The sequence below is a fragment of the Ictidomys tridecemlineatus genome, chromosome Y, assembly GCF_052094955.1.
Source record: "Ictidomys tridecemlineatus isolate mIctTri1 chromosome Y, mIctTri1.hap1, whole genome shotgun sequence".
In the NCBI taxonomy this organism is placed as follows: Eukaryota; Metazoa; Chordata; class Mammalia; order Rodentia; family Sciuridae; genus Ictidomys; species Ictidomys tridecemlineatus.
The window spans coordinates 18,710,357-18,729,837 of record NC_135494.1 but is presented as its reverse complement, the minus strand read 5'-3'; the positions used below and the strand labels follow the sequence as shown (position 1 = coordinate 18,729,837).

Genomic DNA, 19,481 nt, shown 5'->3' with positions numbered 1-19,481 from the left:
GCACTATCCATCCCTTTGGAGCTTAGTCACTCTGCTCTGCAGAGGCCTCCTCCCTAGGGTGGCACCAAGGACCACTTCGGAGCAACGAGCTGGCTGTCCCGGGTGGAAACTATTGGGTTCTAGCGGGGCTTCTTTTTCTGACAAGCAGTTATTTCCCAGCTCAGGGACTTGCTGTGCTTAGCTGGTAGTGTCTGTGTGAGCTGTCACTGGCTATACAGCCTCTTGTAGCCCATGTCTCCCTCCAAGCTGGAATGGAAATGGTAGCGAGGGCTTAATTTAAGATCCCTCCCTCACCTTACCAAGAAGCAGAAGCCTCTCCAGAGACCCTCCTGGTGATGGGCTGGACGTAGAGCAGGATGGTGGCCTCTGGGCAAGGTTCCCATCCTGATCTCAAAATCACCTCTTGGAGACATGAGCCATTTCTTCCCAGATTGTGCCCTAGGGAGCCCGTTGTGGCCTCAGGGCCTTCTAAGACCCAGCACTCGGTGTCGCCAACACTCCAGTGGTATTTATCACAGATGAAGACTCACATATGTCGTCGAGTTCCCTATTCAATGGTCTTGGCATCCTTGTTAAAAAGCAACTGAGTCAGGCACAGTGGTGCATGCCTATAATCCCAGCGACTCAGGAGGCTGAGTCACGAAGATCGCAAGTTCATGTGACACTGCATGGGTGTGTGCACATGGAAGAGCAATGCTGCCTCTGGTGCCCAGCAGTGGTCACGTTAATTAGAATTGCTGTTGAGTGTGGGGGAGCAAGTTGCCCAGCTTTTCCACTGGTTATTACTTTGTGGAATTAGGTAAGGCCTCTGGGATCAAACCATGCATCCTCTCAAATTAAACTGGAATACACAGTCTCTATTTAAAGATTTTGCCATGTGGGGGAGGCAGCCATGAGCACTATTAGCATTAAAGTTCCATGAAGCTTTGGGGCTAAGGGCACGGCTGGCAGGCTAGGCCTGCGCAGAGAGGAGGGACCTATGGACAGGAGCACCAGGCAGGTTTAGGGCACTGGGCTATCATGACCTAGGGGGACTCCTGGGCTCTGTGCTGGTGTGGGCAGCTCTCACAGGAGTCCATGCCTGGTTCTGCTGCAGTCTGGGTTTTATGCCATCTGCTTGGAAAGCTCCACCTTAAAGTGTTAGCTGTTTCCTGCTTTGGGTATCTGGACTGTCCTGGCCTTGGCCCCACTCTCTACTCCTCTCCTTGAAAAACTGCAGTTGTCCTACCTGAAATTCAGTTGTTTTCATCTTATTTGCATGTACCTTTGGATTGTGTAAATCAGATTCAAAATCTGGTCTGTAAGATCAACCGAATTGATAAACCCTTAGCCAAAGCAATCAGGAAAGAAAGTGGGAAGACAGAAAGTACCATATCAGGAGTGAGAGAACTAACACTCATTTTATGGTTTGTTTTTTTGTTTGTTTGTTTGTTTTCAGATTGGAGCCATCCTAGTGGGTGTGAAGTGGTATCTTATGGCTTTGATTTGCACCTCCCTGGTGGTCAGCGTGTGCCTCCATGCCCGGCTCCATTGCCCATTTTTAAACTGGGCCATCTTTTTGTTGATGAGATGCAGGAGTTCTTTGTGCATTCTGAATACTAAATCTTTGTCAGGGTTATGATTTTCAAATACCTGCTCCCTATCTGTAGTGTGTCTTTTTATTCTCTTGATAAAATGCTTTGGTTATACAGAAAGTTTTAGTTTTGATGAAGTCTTATTTTATCATTTTTTTTCAGTGCCATATCTTAATAAGTCATTGCCTGATCCAAAGTTAGGAGGATTTACTCCTATGTTTCCTTCTAAAGAGTTTTGTAATTTTACCTTTTACATATAGGTTTTAATCCATTTTGAGTTAATTTTTTAATATGGTGTGAGGTAGGGGGTCTAACATGATTCTTTGTATGTGGATGTTCAGTAGCCTCAAAACCATTTGTGAAGAGACTCTTCTTTCCCTGTTCAGTGGTCTTGGCATCCTTGTTAAAAAAGCAACTGAGTCAGGCACAGTGGTGTATGCCTGTAATCCCAGCGACTCAGGAGGCTGAGGCATGAAGATTGCAAGTTCAAGGCCAGCCTCAGCAACTTAGTGAGGGCCTTAGCAACTTAGTCAGACCTTGTCTCAAAATATAAAAAAGGCTGGGGATATGGTTCAGTAGTTAAGTACCCCTTGGTTCAATTTCTGTGTTATGGTTTAGGTCTGAGGTGTCCCCCCAAAACTCACATGTGAGACAATGCAAGAAGGTTCAGAGGAGAAATGGTTGGATGGTAGGAGTCTTAACCTCATCAGTGATTTGATTCACCTATAGGGATTAATTGAAGTGGTAGGTGTGGCTGGAGGAGGTGGGAGTTGGGATATGGCTACAGGGTATATATTTCATATCTGGAGAGTGGAGTCTTTCTCTGCTTCTTGATCACCGTGATGGGAGTTCCTTCCCTGTACCACCCTCTCCCGCCATGATGTTTAGCCTCACCTCCAGCCATGAGGAATGGAGCTGGCCTTCTGTGGACTAAGACCTCTGAAACTGTGAGCCCTCAAATAAACCTTTCCTCCTTTATAGTTGTTCTGGTCAGATCCTTTAGTCAACAGCAGTGAAAAAGCTGACTAAAACATTCTGGTACCAAAAAACCAAAACAAAACAAAATCAAGTGATCGATCATAGGTATTTAGGTTTATTTTGGGACTCAGTTCTGTTCTGTTTATCTTTCCTTATTCTATTGCCGGATTGTTTTAATCACTGTAGCTTTGTACTAAGTTGGGGAAAATCTGTCAACTTTATGTTCTTTCCTTTAAGATTGTCTTGGCTATTGAGGGTCTCTTGCAGTTCCACATGAATTTTAGGATAAGTGTCCCCCCCCAATTTCTGGAAAAAAAAAGTTTTCATTTGGGATTTTGACTGGGGTTGCATTGAATCTGTATGTAACTTTGGGGAATCTTACTGTCTTAACAGTAATAGTGTTCTAACCTGTGAGCATGAGCACAGAAAGTCTTTACTTATATTGAGGTTTTCTTTTAATTCCTTTCAGCAATGTTTTATAGTTCATAGCATTACAAGTCTTTCACCCTCTTACTTAAACATACTTGTATTTTATTCTCTTTGGTAATATTAAAAATGGAATTGTTTTCTTAATTTCCCTTTTGATTTGTTCATTGCTAGTCCATAGAAATGCCTCTGGATTTTTTTATGTTAATCTTGTATTTTACAGTTTTGCTAAATTCATTTATTAGTTCTAATAGATTTAATTTTAGAGGTTTTTTTTGTTTTTTTTTTTTTAACATGTGAGATCAATGTTATCTATAAGTAGTTTTTACAGTTTGAATGCCTTTTTTTTTTTTGCCAGTGACCCTAACTGGATTTCAGAACAGTGCTGCATAACCATGGTAAAAATGAACATCCTTTTCTTGATTCTGATCTCAAGAGAAAACTGTCAGTCAGTTTTTCATCATTAAATATGCTGTTAGCCATGTGTGCTCATCTTTGTCCTTTAACATGTTATGGAAGTTCCTTTCTATTCCTACTCATTGAGTACTTTTATCTTCAAAATGCATTGGATTTTGTCAAATGCCTTTTCTGCCCAGTTGCCCAGCCCACCCCTTTATTTAAAATAAATAAATAAAAATTTGTAGTTGGATAGCATGCCTTTATTTAATTTATTTATTTTTATGTGGTGCTGAGGATCAAACCTAGTACCAGGCAAGCGCTGAGTTTCTTTTTCCATGGAGTAGTCTAGTTGGACTGGAAAACTCTGACATATGGATCTCCATCTTCTCTATGACTTGTTCTTGTGTGTGACTTGGCCTGGCAGGGTATCCCTCGATCCTGTTGGCCCCAGCATCCCCCTTGAGAATGAGTAAGTTGTAATGTCCCCTTCCTTGCCTCCTGCACCTGCAGTATTAGGGGTAGCAACATCTGTACTGGTCCTAAGTGTGAGTAAAGAGGAGAGTGATCTATATGTACTGTGAGTGTCAGTGTATGGACTTGGGCACAAGGTCACCAGGATTCATGGCAACGTCCCCTGCGCCTGTGGGGCCGCTGCACTGCAGCCGCTCTCAGGACTGCTGGCTGAGTGGGTTCTGCGGGAGCTGCCGACACTTGCACCTCCTGCCATCCACACAGGTTTCTGCAGTGATGAGTAGCTCGTGGCTGAGTTCTGAACAAAAAGAACTGGTACTTCCTCAGCACGACTACAGCTGCTGCTCTGAAGAATGTGCTGATACTAACAGTGCACAAGAACATATTTTGTGATTTTTACCAAAGGCGATGTTTCTCGGGCTAGTCTCAGATAATTATAAATAGCTTTGGCACCAGTGTGAATGTTGGCAGGACGTTCAAAAGTCGTGCTTAGTGCAAGACAGGTCTTCCTTCCTCAGGTATGTCCAGTGCATTACGGGTGGACTGCTTGGAAGTGCCAGTGGAGACCCTTTCTTGTCTGAGTGAAGCGCTGTCCTGTGAGCCCCTGTGTCAGCGCATGCAGGTTTAGGGTTGTTAGGAAGGCTGCCGTGTGGAGCAGGCTGGGTAAGTGCTGAGTGCTGTCATTCCAGCTATTTCCACAAACTGTGCTCTTCAGCTTTTTGGCCATTGTCCTGATTGACATTTTTCTCATCCATATGGTAATGATTTGGTCTGGTTCAGGAGTGAGCAGACTTTGGCCCACAGGCCAAACCCAGCCTGATGTAATTTCTGTAAGTAAAATTTTCTCGGAACTTAGCTGTATTGGTTCACTAGCAGCTTGTGCACTGCATGAGCAGAGACCATGTAGTCTGCAAGGTGGAATCCATAGGCCCTTTCCTGCAGAAGCTGTCTGACCCTGGTCTAGGTGATACATACAAGTGGCAACACCTTCAGTTTCGGGTTTGATGTCAACTGTAAGCCTGGGCTCTTGTGTCTTAAACTAGAGCCAGAGTCCTGCCACCTCTACTGAGGCTTCCTGAATAGGGCCCCTAGCCTGACAAGACATAGCATAATGTGGCGGGGTCTGGGTCCCCCAAGACCTGGCTCTTGGTAGACCCAAGAGGAGCTCAAGAGGCAGCACTTGTCGCTGTTGCCCTGCACACACCCAGGCCCATTCTTGCCCAAACAGAAGCTATCAGTTGAAACCAGAGTTTGGGATGAAACTAGATTCTTCGCTTCTGCTAGGGTGGGTGGGGTCTGCATAAGCTGAGGGCCTCTGTAGCTGAGAAATGGGTTGCAGTTCTTAAATGGTGGGCTCTGCCCTCCAGTGTTACAGCAGACCTCAGCAGCTCACCACCAATTTCTTTATGAGTTCTTGTCTCACATATTTGAAGAATGAAATCCACTGATGAGGATGAGTGCAGATAAGAGTAGGATTTATTCAAGTCTGAGTAGAAACTGAACTTCCAAAGAGTGAGAGGGGACCCTAAAGTAGTTGCTGCTTGCATGTGCTAGTCAAGGGGTTTATATAGCACTTGGGTCAACGTAATTAGTCCAAATTAATGTTATTCAGTGTTTGGAAAAGTATCAATGCTACTGGTTAGCCCTGCAATCCCATTCGGGTCTGACCCACTTCTGTTTTCCCTGCCACTCATGGGGAAGAGGAAGGTCAAAGTCGGCAAACCATGAATGCACAGGCTTTCTGGGCTGTGGTGCTATGTGGTGCAGGTGTCTGCACTGTGCCTGGGCTGGGGCACCACAAGATGACAGGTCATCATGTCCTGGCTTGCTGTGCTCTGATGTGGCGGTCTCTGCAGGGCCACAACCCATGCTTTCCACCTGTGCTCCTGCTTACCTGGGCCACCATTCTGCAGCTCCACCATTGCTTTATTACCAGTTTTTGGTGGAGATTAATGAGCAGGCTAAATGACTTGGTGGCTAGGGGGGGCCATAGCAGAGGGATACCTTTGCTTCATCCCGGTTTATGAAACAGGTGCCCAGGGGAGACAAGGGACCCTGCTAATGGCCCCTCCCTGCAGCGTGGTCAGAATCCACAGAATAGGCCACAATTATGAGGCTACCCACCCCCAGTTACATCTGTCCATGCTGGAGGCAGGGAGGCAAGGTGGTGAACTGGCTCCAGGAGCCCATCATCCCCCAGACACAGCTCGAGGAGTTTCCTCATGGTATTCTGCTGCTGGGAAGCAGCATAGGAGGCACGCCATGTGCAACTCCATGGGCCACCCGAGTGTATCCATGCTGCAGCCTTCGTGGTAGTGTGTGTGCTGTTAGGTTCTGCCCATGCTGGGAATGTGTGTGTTTCGTGTTTACTTATGTTTTGGCAAACAACATATGAACTTGGTGCAAAGTGAAGAGAGGGGAGAAACAGGAATAAGTGGTCTTCTGCCAGCCCCTGTCCTCCAGGGTGTTTGGCAGATAGGTTCGTTTGCTGGCCTCTTCAACTTGCTGTCTGACTTCTTCCATAAGCAGCCCTGTGATAAGGCTCTTGGGCCCATTTTAGGGAATAGACAAAGCAGAAGCCCAGAAAGTTCTCTGTAATTTGCATCTGGGTGAATGGTGGGCCAGGTCTCCATTTCTCCGTGACTTCACTTTTTCTGTCATTTTCAGAACAGCCTGTCTAGGCTCGCTGAGCTCTCCCTGGGGACGGGCATGTTCCTTCAGCGGGTCCTGAAGACCTGTATCCTGTGTGGCTGCTGGCAGGGACATAGTGGTGGGTGAGGAGCCCTAGTGGTGGAGCACATGGGTGCTTGGTTTCAAAGGCTGGTCAGCCTCCCTCTCCCCTGCCAGCCAACCTGGGTCAACTCCTGTTCCTGAGTCAGAGCTTTCAGCACGACGTAGCCCCTGGTGTAGTCCCCAAGGTGCTTGAGCCCAACTTACTGAGGGACTTGCTGCTACCACATTGGTCACTGCCCCAGGGCTGCAATTGCCAGCTCTTTTCCACGGGCCCGTGATTCATTTGGACCAGGCACTGTTGGGAATCATGCCTCTTAATCTAGAAGAGCCTGTCAGAGAAAGGAATATCAATTTGTATATTAGCCTCAGAGATTGCAGTTGGGCAGCACAAGCCCTCTCTTTAGGAGATTAAATTTGAGTGGAACAGGAGACATTCAGGGTAATGTGCACAAATTGCTCTTTGGCCATGGCAGGCAGTGAGCCCCTGCCCCTGTGCCCTGCCTACTGTGTCCATGCTCACCTGGTGGCCTGTGCTCAGGCCCAGCCTGTTAAAAACCTAAGAATATCGCTTCTTTGGGGTCTTTGGCAGGGAGGAGAGCTTCAGTGTGGGGCTGTTTGGTTCTAAGGCATTTGGCAGAGTCTCTCAGAAGGCACAATACAATTAGTCCTTGTGTTCACTGTTCTTTTAAACCGACTCTAAACACAAGTTTTTCTCAGTGAAGTATGAAATAGGTAGTTGCAGCCTGCAATATTAATGCATTTTCAATTTTTTCTGTCCTTCGTTTTGGCCAAGTAATAGCAGCGTGGATTAGCTTGGTGTGTCTGAAAGAAAGCTGGTAATGGATGCTCTCTTGGTGTAGGCTGGCCTTCAGAGTGAGGGCAGGTCCCCTGGGACCTGAGAAGCCTCATGTGCAATGTACTGGGGCCCAGAGAGGAAGAAAGACAGGCCGTGGCCACACTCAGCGTCTATGAGTTTGACTGTATGAGTGTGAGAGCTCTAGACAGTGAGTGTAAGAGCGTGTGTTGGATGGGGGAAGAAGGCCTGGGTCCCCATATGGGGCAGGGCAGGTTCATCTGTTGTCTATCCCCTGCTCGAGCCTGTGCCCTGACCCAGGGCCTGTAGTCTAGGGTTTCCCACTTGGCATTGAAACCTCGAAGACAGGTGGTCTCATCCACAGGTGGCGAGTGGGATGCAATCTGTGAGAGCGACCCCAAGGACCTTGTGTTTACCCTGCACCCACCTGCCCAGGTGTGAGAATCCAGCTGGCTTGGTTATAGCCTCTTCTGGGCCTGCCCTGTGGAGCCCCCAGATTGTTGCTGAACCTTAGTGATAAAAGGACAAGGAGGAGGATACGGGGCATCTCAGGGCTTCCTTAGCGTGGCCCTGGCTGCACAGCCAGCAAAGCCCCATGGCCGATGGCAGGTAGTTAACGCTGAGAGCTGTTTGCTGGGTCACTGGGAACCCTCCTCAGGTCTCATCTCAGTATCTTTCCACACATTGCCTCCCTTTTAAAAACTGGTAGGTTTAGATTGTTTCTTAAATGGGGTGGCTAGTGTGTTGAGTCTAGGTCCTCTCTTCCAGTGCTGGCTCAACTCCCTGCATGTGTACTCTGTCTGGCAGAAGCGACAACGGGAGCTAGACAGTGTGTCTGGGCATCAGGCTCCTGGGAGAAGCTGGTGTCCCAGTTCACCCTGAGGCTGGACGGAGGAGTGGGCTGCAGCTGCAAACCTGAGCCCTGGGTGTATCTTGATGGCCACTGTCTCGCACCGCGGGACTGGAGGAGGGTGATAGAGTTGTGAGCCAGCATGGCGGCGTGGGCAGGGCGGGCCTGTGGGTGTGTGAGGAGATGGATTGCCTGACAGGGCTGGGGAGGTTTTCTGGTATAGGCTCAGGGGGAAGAGAATTGGCCCAGTGAGAAGAACAGAGCTGAGCATGTGTTAGTTATGAGTCTAAGTTACAGATTAAAATTAAAGGGCTCCATGTTGGTGTTGAACATAAATCACTCCATTTCCGGAAATCATTCAAAAGTAAGAAGAATGAAAACCAAAACAACAAAATAAGAACAGAGCTAAGTCCACACCCTGAGCAGAGACAGGTGGCCCCGAGTAGAGGAACACGTAGCAGCATGTAGGTATGGGCACAGGGAGCCGCCAGGGCACGGCACGCAGGAAAAGAGCTTAAGAGGCTAAATGACGCTCACCTTGCTGGACAGGACCTCATGAGAGGCAAGAACAGGCCTTGGTGAAGTGGGTCCCTTGGCCCTGTGTGGCTCCCAAGATAGCAGGGAGCTGTGTGAGGGGCCCCTGCACCCTGTGCCTGAGCAGAGAAAAGTAGTGGTCGCTCTGATGAGAGTTCACAGCTTCCCCTTCTTGCTGGAGACAAGTAGTGGCTCTTGATTGAATTCACAACACAATCAACAGGTTGGATTAAAGAAAAGAAAATGGCCCCAGCCCCTCTCCAGTGTGACCTCATGCTAAACTGGATGTGATAAAAGTCATCTTGCATGATGAGCAGTGAAAATCTGGATGCCCATTTATGAGACAGAAGGAGAGAAGCAGGAAAAGTCACAGAAAAAGAAGTAGACTTCGAACATGTGATTGTATGCACACATTTTGCCAAGAAGTAAAAGCTCATGATCCAGTAGAGTGTGAGTGCCCCCAAAGCCAGAGGAGAAGGCCATGGACCTGAGGGCCTTGAACAGGAGAGGGGCAGGAAGGTAGGAAAGAGGACAGACTGGAGGTGCACAGGAAGGTAGTACCCCCGGGAAACCCACCACAAGAGCTGCACAGAGTTAAGAGAATAGTAGCAGTGTACCTGTTACACGTTCTGGTGTCAAAGGGCTTGGATATTTAGTAGAAAGTATTGAGATAGGAGAGGAAGGGAGAAATGGGTTTCTAATCATTAGTAGCTGAAATTGAAGACATACCCTAAGGAGAGCATTGAGTTGTTGAAGTGTGTTTAACTGGGTGTTAGTGGTTTCCAGAGGAACAAAACCTGTCGATTCATTTGTCTGCCTGGAGAGACTAGTGGTTTGATTGGTTATGAGGGATTGGCTCATGTGATACGGAAGCTAGGAAGTCCTGTAGTCGGCATCTAAAAACTAGAGACTTAGAAAAACTAGTGGTGGAACTCAATCCAGGTTTGAAGGCCTGGTCCACGAGGCTGAGATGTCCCAGCTTAAACTGGGAGGCCGAAAAAGAGAGCCTCACCTTTTCTTGGTTCTGTTCGGCCTTTGGGGGGGTTGGATGCTGATGCTCATGTCAGTGTCAGGGAGGACAGTCTTCTGAGTCCACTGATTCCAATGCTGATCCACCCCGTGGCCTCAGAGACACACTAGGATGTGAGGTTTCACCTGGGCACATCTGGCTCAGTCATGAAATTAACAGTGACAGACACCACAGAGGTGAACAAGAGATGGGCCAGACAGACACTGCACAGGACATGTGATGAGCACAGCCTAACACGGGGCGGTATAGGCACAGTACCAGAGAGCCTCTGCTATAAGAGCAACCAGTAAGAAAAATACAAACTGTTCTGAGTATCAAAACTTAACACATAAAACAGTAAATAAGATTAGAATGCCACGGAGGGATACAGTTTTTATAAGACAGGAAGTACAAGAACATACACAGAAATAGACACACATATATCAAAATATAGGTGGGTTAAACTCTTCTATTAAAAGGAAAAGACTTCCTGATGAATTACAAAGCAAAACCAAGAGGCTGAAACATGTGGGTTGTGGGGCCATCTGTTAGTCCTAAACACAGAAGCAGGGGTTGACGTTTTGGTCATGTTCAAGTCTAAATTCCAGCCATAAAGCAGTGTAGAATACAGGATGGATATCAGTGTGCCAGAGAACAGCGCCACTGTTCAGGAAACTGACATGTGCAGAGGGGCAGGGAGAGACGGTTGAGGATGTGAGCAGCAAGTGAGTTTACCTTCTTGTCTATGACATAGCAAGTTGTATTGTGAGTCCCCAGTCCCCAGAGTTAGAGGACACATTCTTTAAAGAGTGTTCGTAGAAAATGTCCATAGATTAATCACACATTGGGTAATAAAGAGAAGCTTTATAAACTTTATAAACCTTTGTAAATTCAAATAAAACCTCTTCTAATGGTGATGTGACGAAATTTGAAGTCACAAACAAAACTAGAAAAAGAAAAGGCTCCTATTGCTTAGAAATTCAAAAACAAAACAAAGACAAACAGAACAAAACATTCTGTCTTAATTCTTGGTTCAAAGAAGAAATGCAATTCAAAAGTGCGTAAAATCTAGAAAACAATTGTATTGAAAGCAGTCCTCATCAGAGCCAGTGGAAACATCTAAATTCATGGTTTAAATATTTATACCATGGGACAAGAAATCATGAATATACATGGACTAACCTCCAGCTGCAGAAGTCAGAGATGCAGTAAAAGAAAACCCCAGTAAGACAAAAGTTAGGAATCTAATGGTCAAAGCAGTGGTTAACAGCAGAGCAAGAAGTAGTAGAAATAATAAGAGTCCAGGTGCCTGTTACTTGAAATGAAGCCAATAAAATAGATGAATTATTCACAACTCGAGTAAAATGTAATAGCATCACCACCCAAAATAAGAAGCAGGACTAATTATGTTCAAGCTTCTGGCTGGGGAAGGCTTAGAAAGCTTCCGGTGCTGAGGACTCTATGTGGCCAGGTGGGGCCCCCACACCCTACACAGAATATTCCCAGCTTGCACCCATGGCTTAGACCTCTCTGCATATGTCAAACCTCTATAGTAAGGTAAGTGACAAGTAAAAAATAACCCTAAAAAGAATATGGTTTCTACATGACTTCTGTGGAAAGAATTATGAACCATATTGCAAGTCCTTTTAAATAAACACAAACATCTGGAATAGATAATATTTTCCTAGAAAGTTTCTCATCAATTCTGAACCCAGAAAAGAAAATTCTAAACAGGCCACTTATTAAAGAGCAAAGTTGGCATGAAATAGCTCCGGTTGTCTTGCTGCCCTCTCCCAACAAAGAGAAATGGAAGATGCATCAGGCGGAGCCAGTTTCAGGGAAACCTCTACCAGATTCTCAGGATAGGCACCTGCAAGGTATATGGATGGCCCGAGTATAGAGGAAGGGGGAGGGCTCTTTGGTAGTGAGCAACTGTGTCGGTAACAACTGTGGTTCGCACAAGGCCTTGCACAAGTGCACACCTCACAGAGGAGACATGTTAGTGCATGTTAGTGTCAGCATGCTAGGAGTGAATGTCATTGGCAAGTTGAAATACATTGTCTTGGTCCATCGGTAGCTGCTATCACAGAACACCAGAGGACAATAATTTATAATAAACAGTTATTTCTGCCACCTACGTTTCTGGAGGCTGAGAAGTCCAAGGTCAAGGGACCACATCTGGCAAGGATGAGAAGGGTAAGGGCACCTGAGAGCTGCACTGAGGAGTGGCCAGACTTTGTTAGCAGACAGCCTCTGAGCTGCAGCTGCGGCACAGTTTCGGGCTCCTTCTAGGCTGCTCCTTGGAATCCTGGGGCCTCCTTAGCTAGCCCATGTCTGGGTGGAGAGAGGAGGTTAGCTCTGAGTGCATGTCCTCTGGCTCCTGAGGTCCCTGGCCAGTGGCTGGCCATTGACAGTACCCATTCTCAAGCCTGAAATTACTGGGACTCCTCATATCCACCACTCCATAACCCTCCCACCCTGATGTGTCCAAGTGTTATTACAGTTCACTTTCCTCCTGGAGGAGGCCTTCAGCTTCTGTATTCTATAGAGGAATCTGAAGTAGCAAAAGAAAGAAAATACTGTGACTGTTCATTCAAAGCAGTGGCAAATTTAGAATATGTTCTTTCCAGTTACTGTGTCCCTTTTTGCCCCAGAGATTTTGGTGTCTCTCCACATTATTCCCAGAATGACTGTGACTCCATGGCTAATCTGCAGACAGAAGTGTTAAGGAAGGGAAAGGGTGATTTTTGCAAGAGGTAGCATGCTGGTGGCCTTGCAGATTCAGGCTGCTGGGATTCCCAGGAAAACAGCCCCCCGTCCTATGTTCCCTAGCAGGAGGAGGGGATTGGGTCTGGGGAACCTTTGAATGGTGCTTTTGGGACCTCTGGGGCCAGGCAAGGTTCTAGGCTCTGTGCTGTCTGTAGGCCTGCAGAGCCCCCTGCACCTGCTGACCCTTGGCCCTGTGTTTTCTCGCAGCTGGAGATGGAGCTGAAGATGCTGAAGTCCCAGCCGGGCTCTGCTGAGTCGAGCTTCCCGTTCTGCAGAGAGGAGGTGGACACACTCAGGTACACTGTGCTGGGCCTGGGGCTGCTGGCAGTGGGAGTCTACTAGAACCCCTTCCTCCACTGCCTCCTGGATGGCATTTTGTTCCTCGATCACATTCCATCCACTTGGGTTCCTCTGCAGGGACACTCATCTCCACTGGGCTGGACCTTTTCCAGTATCCTTTTCTTGGCCAGCACTGGCAGACAGCTGGGCCTTGCAGCCTCCCCCATGTTCAGGTGCTCGCAGACACTCTTGTCGGGCATCTGGTAGGACCTGCCTTTGCTGCCAGCAAGGTAAAGCAACAGGCCCATCTTCTTGGCTTGTGCAACTCTAGAGGCAGCAAGGAATTTATGAGCAGTGGAATACTGGGAGGTGCAGATGAGGAGAACTGCTTACAGAAGCAGTAGCCCGACCAGATGTGCTTTCTGTTGTCAGCTGGGCACCTTTGTCTATTATTCAGGATGCGCCCACTCACCCTGAGCTACTGTTTTCCTAGATGCGCTTCCTGCACCTCCGCCATCCAGCACCCCTCACTTCTCTGTAAGCAGAGACCGCGGGCTGAGATTGTTCCCAGATCTTATTTCCTTTCTCCCCAAGACATGTCAGGGTCCCAAAGGAGATCCAGATGTGTGGGTGGGGTGCTGAGCAGCCCCTCCTGACTGTCCCCTGATGCACACTTCAGCCCTACCATTCAGTTTCTAGTCGAAGTGGCAAGTTTCCAGTTCTGGCATCTCTCATGGGAGACAGCAACTGTGGATGCAGAGTGAGTGTGGCTGAGTGGCCGTGCCTGGGGAGCCTCCCTTCTGCCCTAAGTGTATGCCATGGACCAAGTGTCTGGCATCCAGGGCTTCTCACCCAGGGAGCTGTTTCTGGTGAGTGAAATGAGAACAGACCTGGGAACCAGGACAGCCCCAGTGAATACCAGGTGGCCCTTGGTGAGGCCACTGGTGCTGGAGTTTTAATGGCCCTCCCTGGGTTGTGCAGCCAAGGCCCAGCAGACTGGGACAAACCCTGGTACCCAGGGCTAAAGTGGCCTCAGCTGTTTCTCCCCTGTGGGTTCCATTTTCTCGTGGGTAGTGTATGGATGACCCCAGCTTTGCAGGGTTGTTGAGTAAAAGCAAGAAAATATGTGCGCTGCCTCTGGTCCAATCAGGCCCAGAAGTGTTGAGCCAAAAACAGTTATGGTCCCTTCCAGGTTTGAGGTTTCCTCCCTCATTTCTGAAGCATTTCTAATATATGGACGGAGGCCTTATAAATAGCACTTTGGAGACCTGCCAGATCCCAGGCTGTTTGTTTTGCGCTCGTTCCGTCATTCACTCGGTAGACACCGCGTGTGCGCCGTGGGCACCGTCAGGGCTCAGCACTGAGGATGATGGAGTGGTGAGCAAGACGCACACTCTCCGTCTTCATCAGTTTTGTGGTTTAATGGGGACTTGGGGGGACATTATTCACAGGCAATCCTGGCTCTGTAATTATGGATGGAGAGGAATGTGGTGGTGCTGTGAGAGCAGGTGTCTGGGGGCAGGGGGCTCCCCTGGGAAATACATTTGTGTGTGGCCATGGGTTAACCATAGGATGGCAGGGGAGCTGGAGGCCAGGCCTGGGCCCCAGTGAGGGTTTGGTCTTTATTCTCTGAACAATGGGAAGCCATTATGTGTTTGAAAGTAGAAGAGCAACATGATTGAATTTGCAGCAGCCAGCACCACTGGCCTCCAGGGTGGGCAGCTCTCCCCAGCTGAGTGCCAGGCAGCATCTGCTGTGGGACACCCTTCCAAGCTGAAGTGACTGTTCCCAGCCAGAGGAGGGCCGAGCATATCTCCTATACATATACCCCTCAGCTCATGGAGCAGCCCTATCTGTGGTGAAGAGCTCATAACACAGAGGTGTGAGTGGTGGTGGTGGTGTGTGTGTGTGGGTGGGGGGGTGTTCAATGCAAGAGGCATTTGAATGAGACTGGGAGGCCCCAAAAGATGGCTAGCAGCTTAGGAGTGCATGCCGCCAAGGGCCACAAAGGCAGGAGAGCTCAGCTGGTGTCTGCCATGAGAGGAACAAGGGCCAGGAGCTGGCCGTGGAGGAGGCATCCAGAGAGTGCTGGGCTGATGGAGGCCCCAGGTCAGCTCTCATGGAGGAGGCACCAAGTGCTCAGGAATCAGCATAGTTGGCCCCTCACCTGACAGAGTCCTTAATGCCATGCAAGACAGGTATGTCCTGTGGTTGTCCCCCCTCCTTCCACCCCGTGTCCCTGGGAATCCTGTTATCAGGTGATGCAGTGAAGGGATTGGATTTGGGTGTTGGCAGGTGCGCCTCAGGGTGTTAGCCAAGGGGGCAGAGGACAGTCTGCCCCAACGGCCTGAGGCTGTCAACATGGGCCAGCACTGTGTTACTCAGCTCTCCTGTCACAGACTGGCATCCTGTCTTCTGCCAGGACTCTGGCTGCCCACAGCTCTCATGCTGCAGCTGACAGGAGCATGGCCAGGCGTGGGTGGGGCTTGTGTGGGCTGGAACGCTTTGGGTTTATTTTTTAAACTTCAAGAAAGAGCTTTATTGTTGACATCTTTTGCTCAACGATCAAAGCTTCTTGTCCCCATTGTCTCACTTGGAAAACGCAGCTGTGGAAAGAAGCAGCTTCGTGGCTGGCCGCTGGGAGCTGGTCGGCATGTGTCGAGAGGCTTTGGTGGAGTTTTGCACCACAGTTCTGCAGCAGCACTTCTGACTTCCAGCCAAGGAGCAGCTGAGGGTGGAGATGGCTGTCACACAGGTACCTGCATCTGGGTGGCTGCTCCACACTTGGGTCATGTGTGACAGGCAACCCCAGGTGAGCAGGGGCTCTGCGTAGTGCACTCAGCCAGGGAGACAGTGTAAAACCAGGACTCACAGAGCCCAGGTGGCTCCTCTGGCTTCTCAGGGACAGATTCCTGTGCAGGTGGGGGAGTCCTGCTTGGCCAGGGTGCTGACCCGCCTCTCCTTCCACAGACCTGTCTCTCTCTTAAGGTCTGTTTCTTCTACTGGGTGGGCTAGCATCTCTGGCGCTCCCTGCCTCTGCCCAACCCTGCAATGGCACCCCCTGTACCTTCTCACTTTCCTCCCACGACCCCAGCCATCCAGGCTCAGGGCAGGCACATGGGTTGTGCCTCAAGTGTCCCATAGCATCACAGGTAGGCTTGGTGTTCTTGAGATAGCCATATTTGTAGCTCACTTTTGTCCTGAACGAGGAGCATATTGTTGTAGTGAGTTTTCTTCAGACAACATCAGGCAGCCCTCTGGCTGGGAAGTAGTGACAGAGGGGCTGGGGCCAGCTGAACGAGCAGTGTCTCTAGACACCAGAAGCATCTGCCCCAGCTCCCCTGGGGGAGACACCAGTGCTGTCAAGGCCAGAGGGCTCGTCATTGTTTCCCTGCAGCCGCAGAAGAGAGGGGAGACTTAGATGACCCCCTTTGAACAAGGGTCTGTTTCTCCTTTTGATTCTCACTTCTGAGATTGAAAGTTTCTGAGGAGTGGTTTTTGAAGTGGTTGGTTCAGAGAAAGTGGACACGAGGGCCCTGCTGCTGTCAGCCAGCCTTTCCCCGTGACCACAGTCAGCCAGCTGGTCACAGGAGAGCTGGTGGGGGAACGAGGGGGGCAGCACTGCCAACCTGGGTACTGGGAGTTCATATGTGTGTGCATTCACCTAGGTTACATTTGCTACACACAAGAGAGTAGACATACTTACTTGTTTTGTGTAAGTGACACACATCCCTCACACCACATCATCTCAGCACAGAAAACGGAAGTGTCAGTACAGATTTAAGTAGCAACAGCTGAGGCCCTTTCAAGTGGAACAAATCTGGACTCATTATTTTCTGCTGTCAAATAGCAGCTCTGGCAAATCCTAAATGTTGTCTGTGGATTTAGCAACTGGGTAGACTTTCAGTGATTCCAGAGGCTCGTGTGTCTGTGCCAATGCCTGTTAGTCACACTCCGGAGCCTCTCCGTCACGGCCACGCTTACTGCCTGCCAGGTCCCACGGATGTGCTGGCTAGGCCCCAGTCCACCTGGGCAACCCCAGGCTTTGGGGGCTGAGGGAGCCCTGCCTGCTGGTGCTGGAGATGTCGGAGGATAGTGTGGTACTCTGCAGTACCCACTGGTACCCTGGAGCCCTGGCTGCACATTTAGGAGTGAGGTTGCAAGCACCTGGCTAGAAACCTGGGATTTGTCCCCGTGGCTTTGCTAGGAGATCCCAGCTGGGGTCTTTCACTTGGTGCCCTCAGAATTATTATTCTTTGGTTTCTTCTCAGCCTGGCATGTCTTTGGAGACTTGGGCCTGGCAGATATCAGCCTGTTACCAGCTCCTGGGAGCTGGGTGGGGGATGGTGCTGGAAGCTCAGCATCATGGTGGAACTTTAATGTCCCATTGACCTGGGGGATGGGGTCATCCTGCTGTACCTTAGCAGAGGACTTATCCCCAAGCCCAGAATCACTGTTCTTTGAAGAGGAGGGGCCTGTGGTACTCGGCAAAGATGTGGCATCACTGGCGTGAGGTGAAGCTAGGATGAGGGGTGCCAGTTTTCAAGAATCTTCAACATCCAGTTCAGTTCCTCGGCAGTCCCCTTTCTTCCCAGGTCCAACTCACACCTGCAGACCTAGACACACACAGCCAGCTGGTGGAGGATGCCTTGCAAGATGGAGGAAGGCAGTCCAGTGGGGACCTCAGGACTGGGGACAGTGAGGTGGTAGTCCCCTGAGTTCCCAGAATACCAGCTGTATGTCCTGGACATGGAACCCTCAAAAGGTTGAATGCACAACCAGCCATAGACATAGACCAAAGTCTCCAAAGATGTTCACTCCCCCCAGCCACAGGGGTGCCACCTGATAGCGGGTAACCTTGAATATGCCTTTCTGACTTTGGCTGATGCCAGGGAAAGAATTGTTCTCCACCCCACTGCCCCACAGAGCCCCTGCCCAGTGAGTCTACTTCCTACCCCAGCTTTCACAAGTGCCCCTGCCTGGCAGTGTAGCAGGGCTGAGTAGGTGGGCAGGCTGTGTCCCTGACTAGGATTGTCCTACCTTGGTTGAGTCAGGCTGACCAGGTAGCTGAGCTTCTATCCCCATCTGGCACTGGAGAGACAAAGGTGAAGGGGCTCCTTACTGCCCTCATGAACCATGTCTGATGCTAGCAGGCATCTCTGCCATTAGGATGGGAGGCCTTTTTTCTGCAGGCATCCCACTTTGTCAGGTTGGTATCAGCAGGGCACATGGCAGCCCTGCACCTGCCCTGTCGCGTGTATACACGCCATTCAACAGAACTTCAAAACACAGGAAGCAGAAGCAGATAGAACTGAGGAGAGAAACAGACACTCAAGCATTTACAGAGGACACCCATGCACTGCTGTCCACAGTTGGTGGGGGGCCAACAGAAAAGCAGCAAAGATCTGGAACTGAATGTCACTGTCAGCTAACAGGTATGGTCAGTGTTTGCAGAGCACTATCCATTCTCTCTTAAAGTCCACTTGGCACATTTACCACAGTGGATTTTATCTTGGGTCACAGAACAAACCTTAGCAAAATTAAAGGAATCATATTCATGTACAGTATGTTCTCTGGCTACATTGAGCTCAAAGTAGAGGTCAATAACAGAAAAACAACAGAAAAATCTCCAAACGATCAGAAATGACACAAAATCTCCAAATGTGCTTCTGAATCCTCCACGTGTCAAAGAGGAATTCTCAAGAGAAATATACACAACTGAGTGATAATGAAAATACAAAACTTTGTCAGATACAGTGAAACCAGCACTGAGAAGGAAACTTTCAGAGACATTCACATTAGAGAAGAAAAGAAGACTCTTATTTATGTGCTAATTGTGAGAACCTGAGGGAAGAGCAGAAGCAGCTTAGAATAGGCAGAAAGAAATAATGAAGAGCAGAAAGAAATGAAATTGATAAAAAAAATAGAACGGAGAAAAAATCACTGAACAAAATGCCATTTTAAAAAAAAATCCATAAAATTGATAAACTGCTAGCAAAACTGACAAGTATTAAGAAGCCACAAGACACACATCATCGGTATCAGGGCTGAAGCAGGGGCTGCCGCTGTGGATCCTGTAGTGTCACAGGGCACGGCAGACGGCTTCATGCTCAGAGACTCATTCACTTGGAAGCAAGAGATCAGTTCTTCAAAAACCTTTAACTACCAAATATGAAGTATGCCAAATATATATACCAAAATATGAAATACATACCAAAAGATATGTACCAAATATATACCAAAAGATGAATAGATTATCTGAATAGTTCTAGGACATTAAAAACCTGAAGCCATTATTAAAATGCTCCCAAGAAAGGTCTCTGCAGGCCCCAGTGGTTTCCCTGGGGAATTCCACTGAACAGCTAGAGAGCTTTTGGTGGCAGGTCACTCAGTCTCGTCCAGGAGACAGAAGAGGAGATGGTCAGGGTGGGGAGGAGTGCCCATGTCTACCAGAGACAGCCGGGTGAGCCTGTTGGCATCTTGCTGGGGGGCAGGAGCCTGAGAGCCCGTGACCTGCAAAAGTCAGGAAGGCAGTGGCAGCTCTGCTAGCTAGCTCTGATGCCCCACTGAGGTGAACACCATCCAGGGAACTGAGTGAAGAGGGCAGCAACCTCCTTGTATTAATCTGCAAGTGCCTATGAATCA

The 19,481-nt window shown here is 48.8% G+C and overlaps 1 protein-coding gene across 1 annotated transcript in view; it reads left to right on the top strand.

The window, feature by feature from the left end:
* The window catches only part of LOC144372085 (mitotic spindle assembly checkpoint protein MAD1-like), a 236,015-nt gene that overhangs the window by 205,961 nt on the left and 10,573 nt on the right, over positions 1 to 19,481 (top strand). Inside the window, exons 13-15 of the mRNA XM_078035499.1 lie at positions 12,765 to 12,853; positions 12,975 to 13,008; positions 15,408 to 15,591. Coding sequence (XP_077891625.1) covers positions 12,765 to 12,853; positions 12,975 to 13,008; positions 15,408 to 15,591 — 307 coding nt within the window. The remainder of the gene's footprint in view (positions 1 to 12,764; positions 12,854 to 12,974; positions 13,009 to 15,407; positions 15,592 to 19,481) is intronic.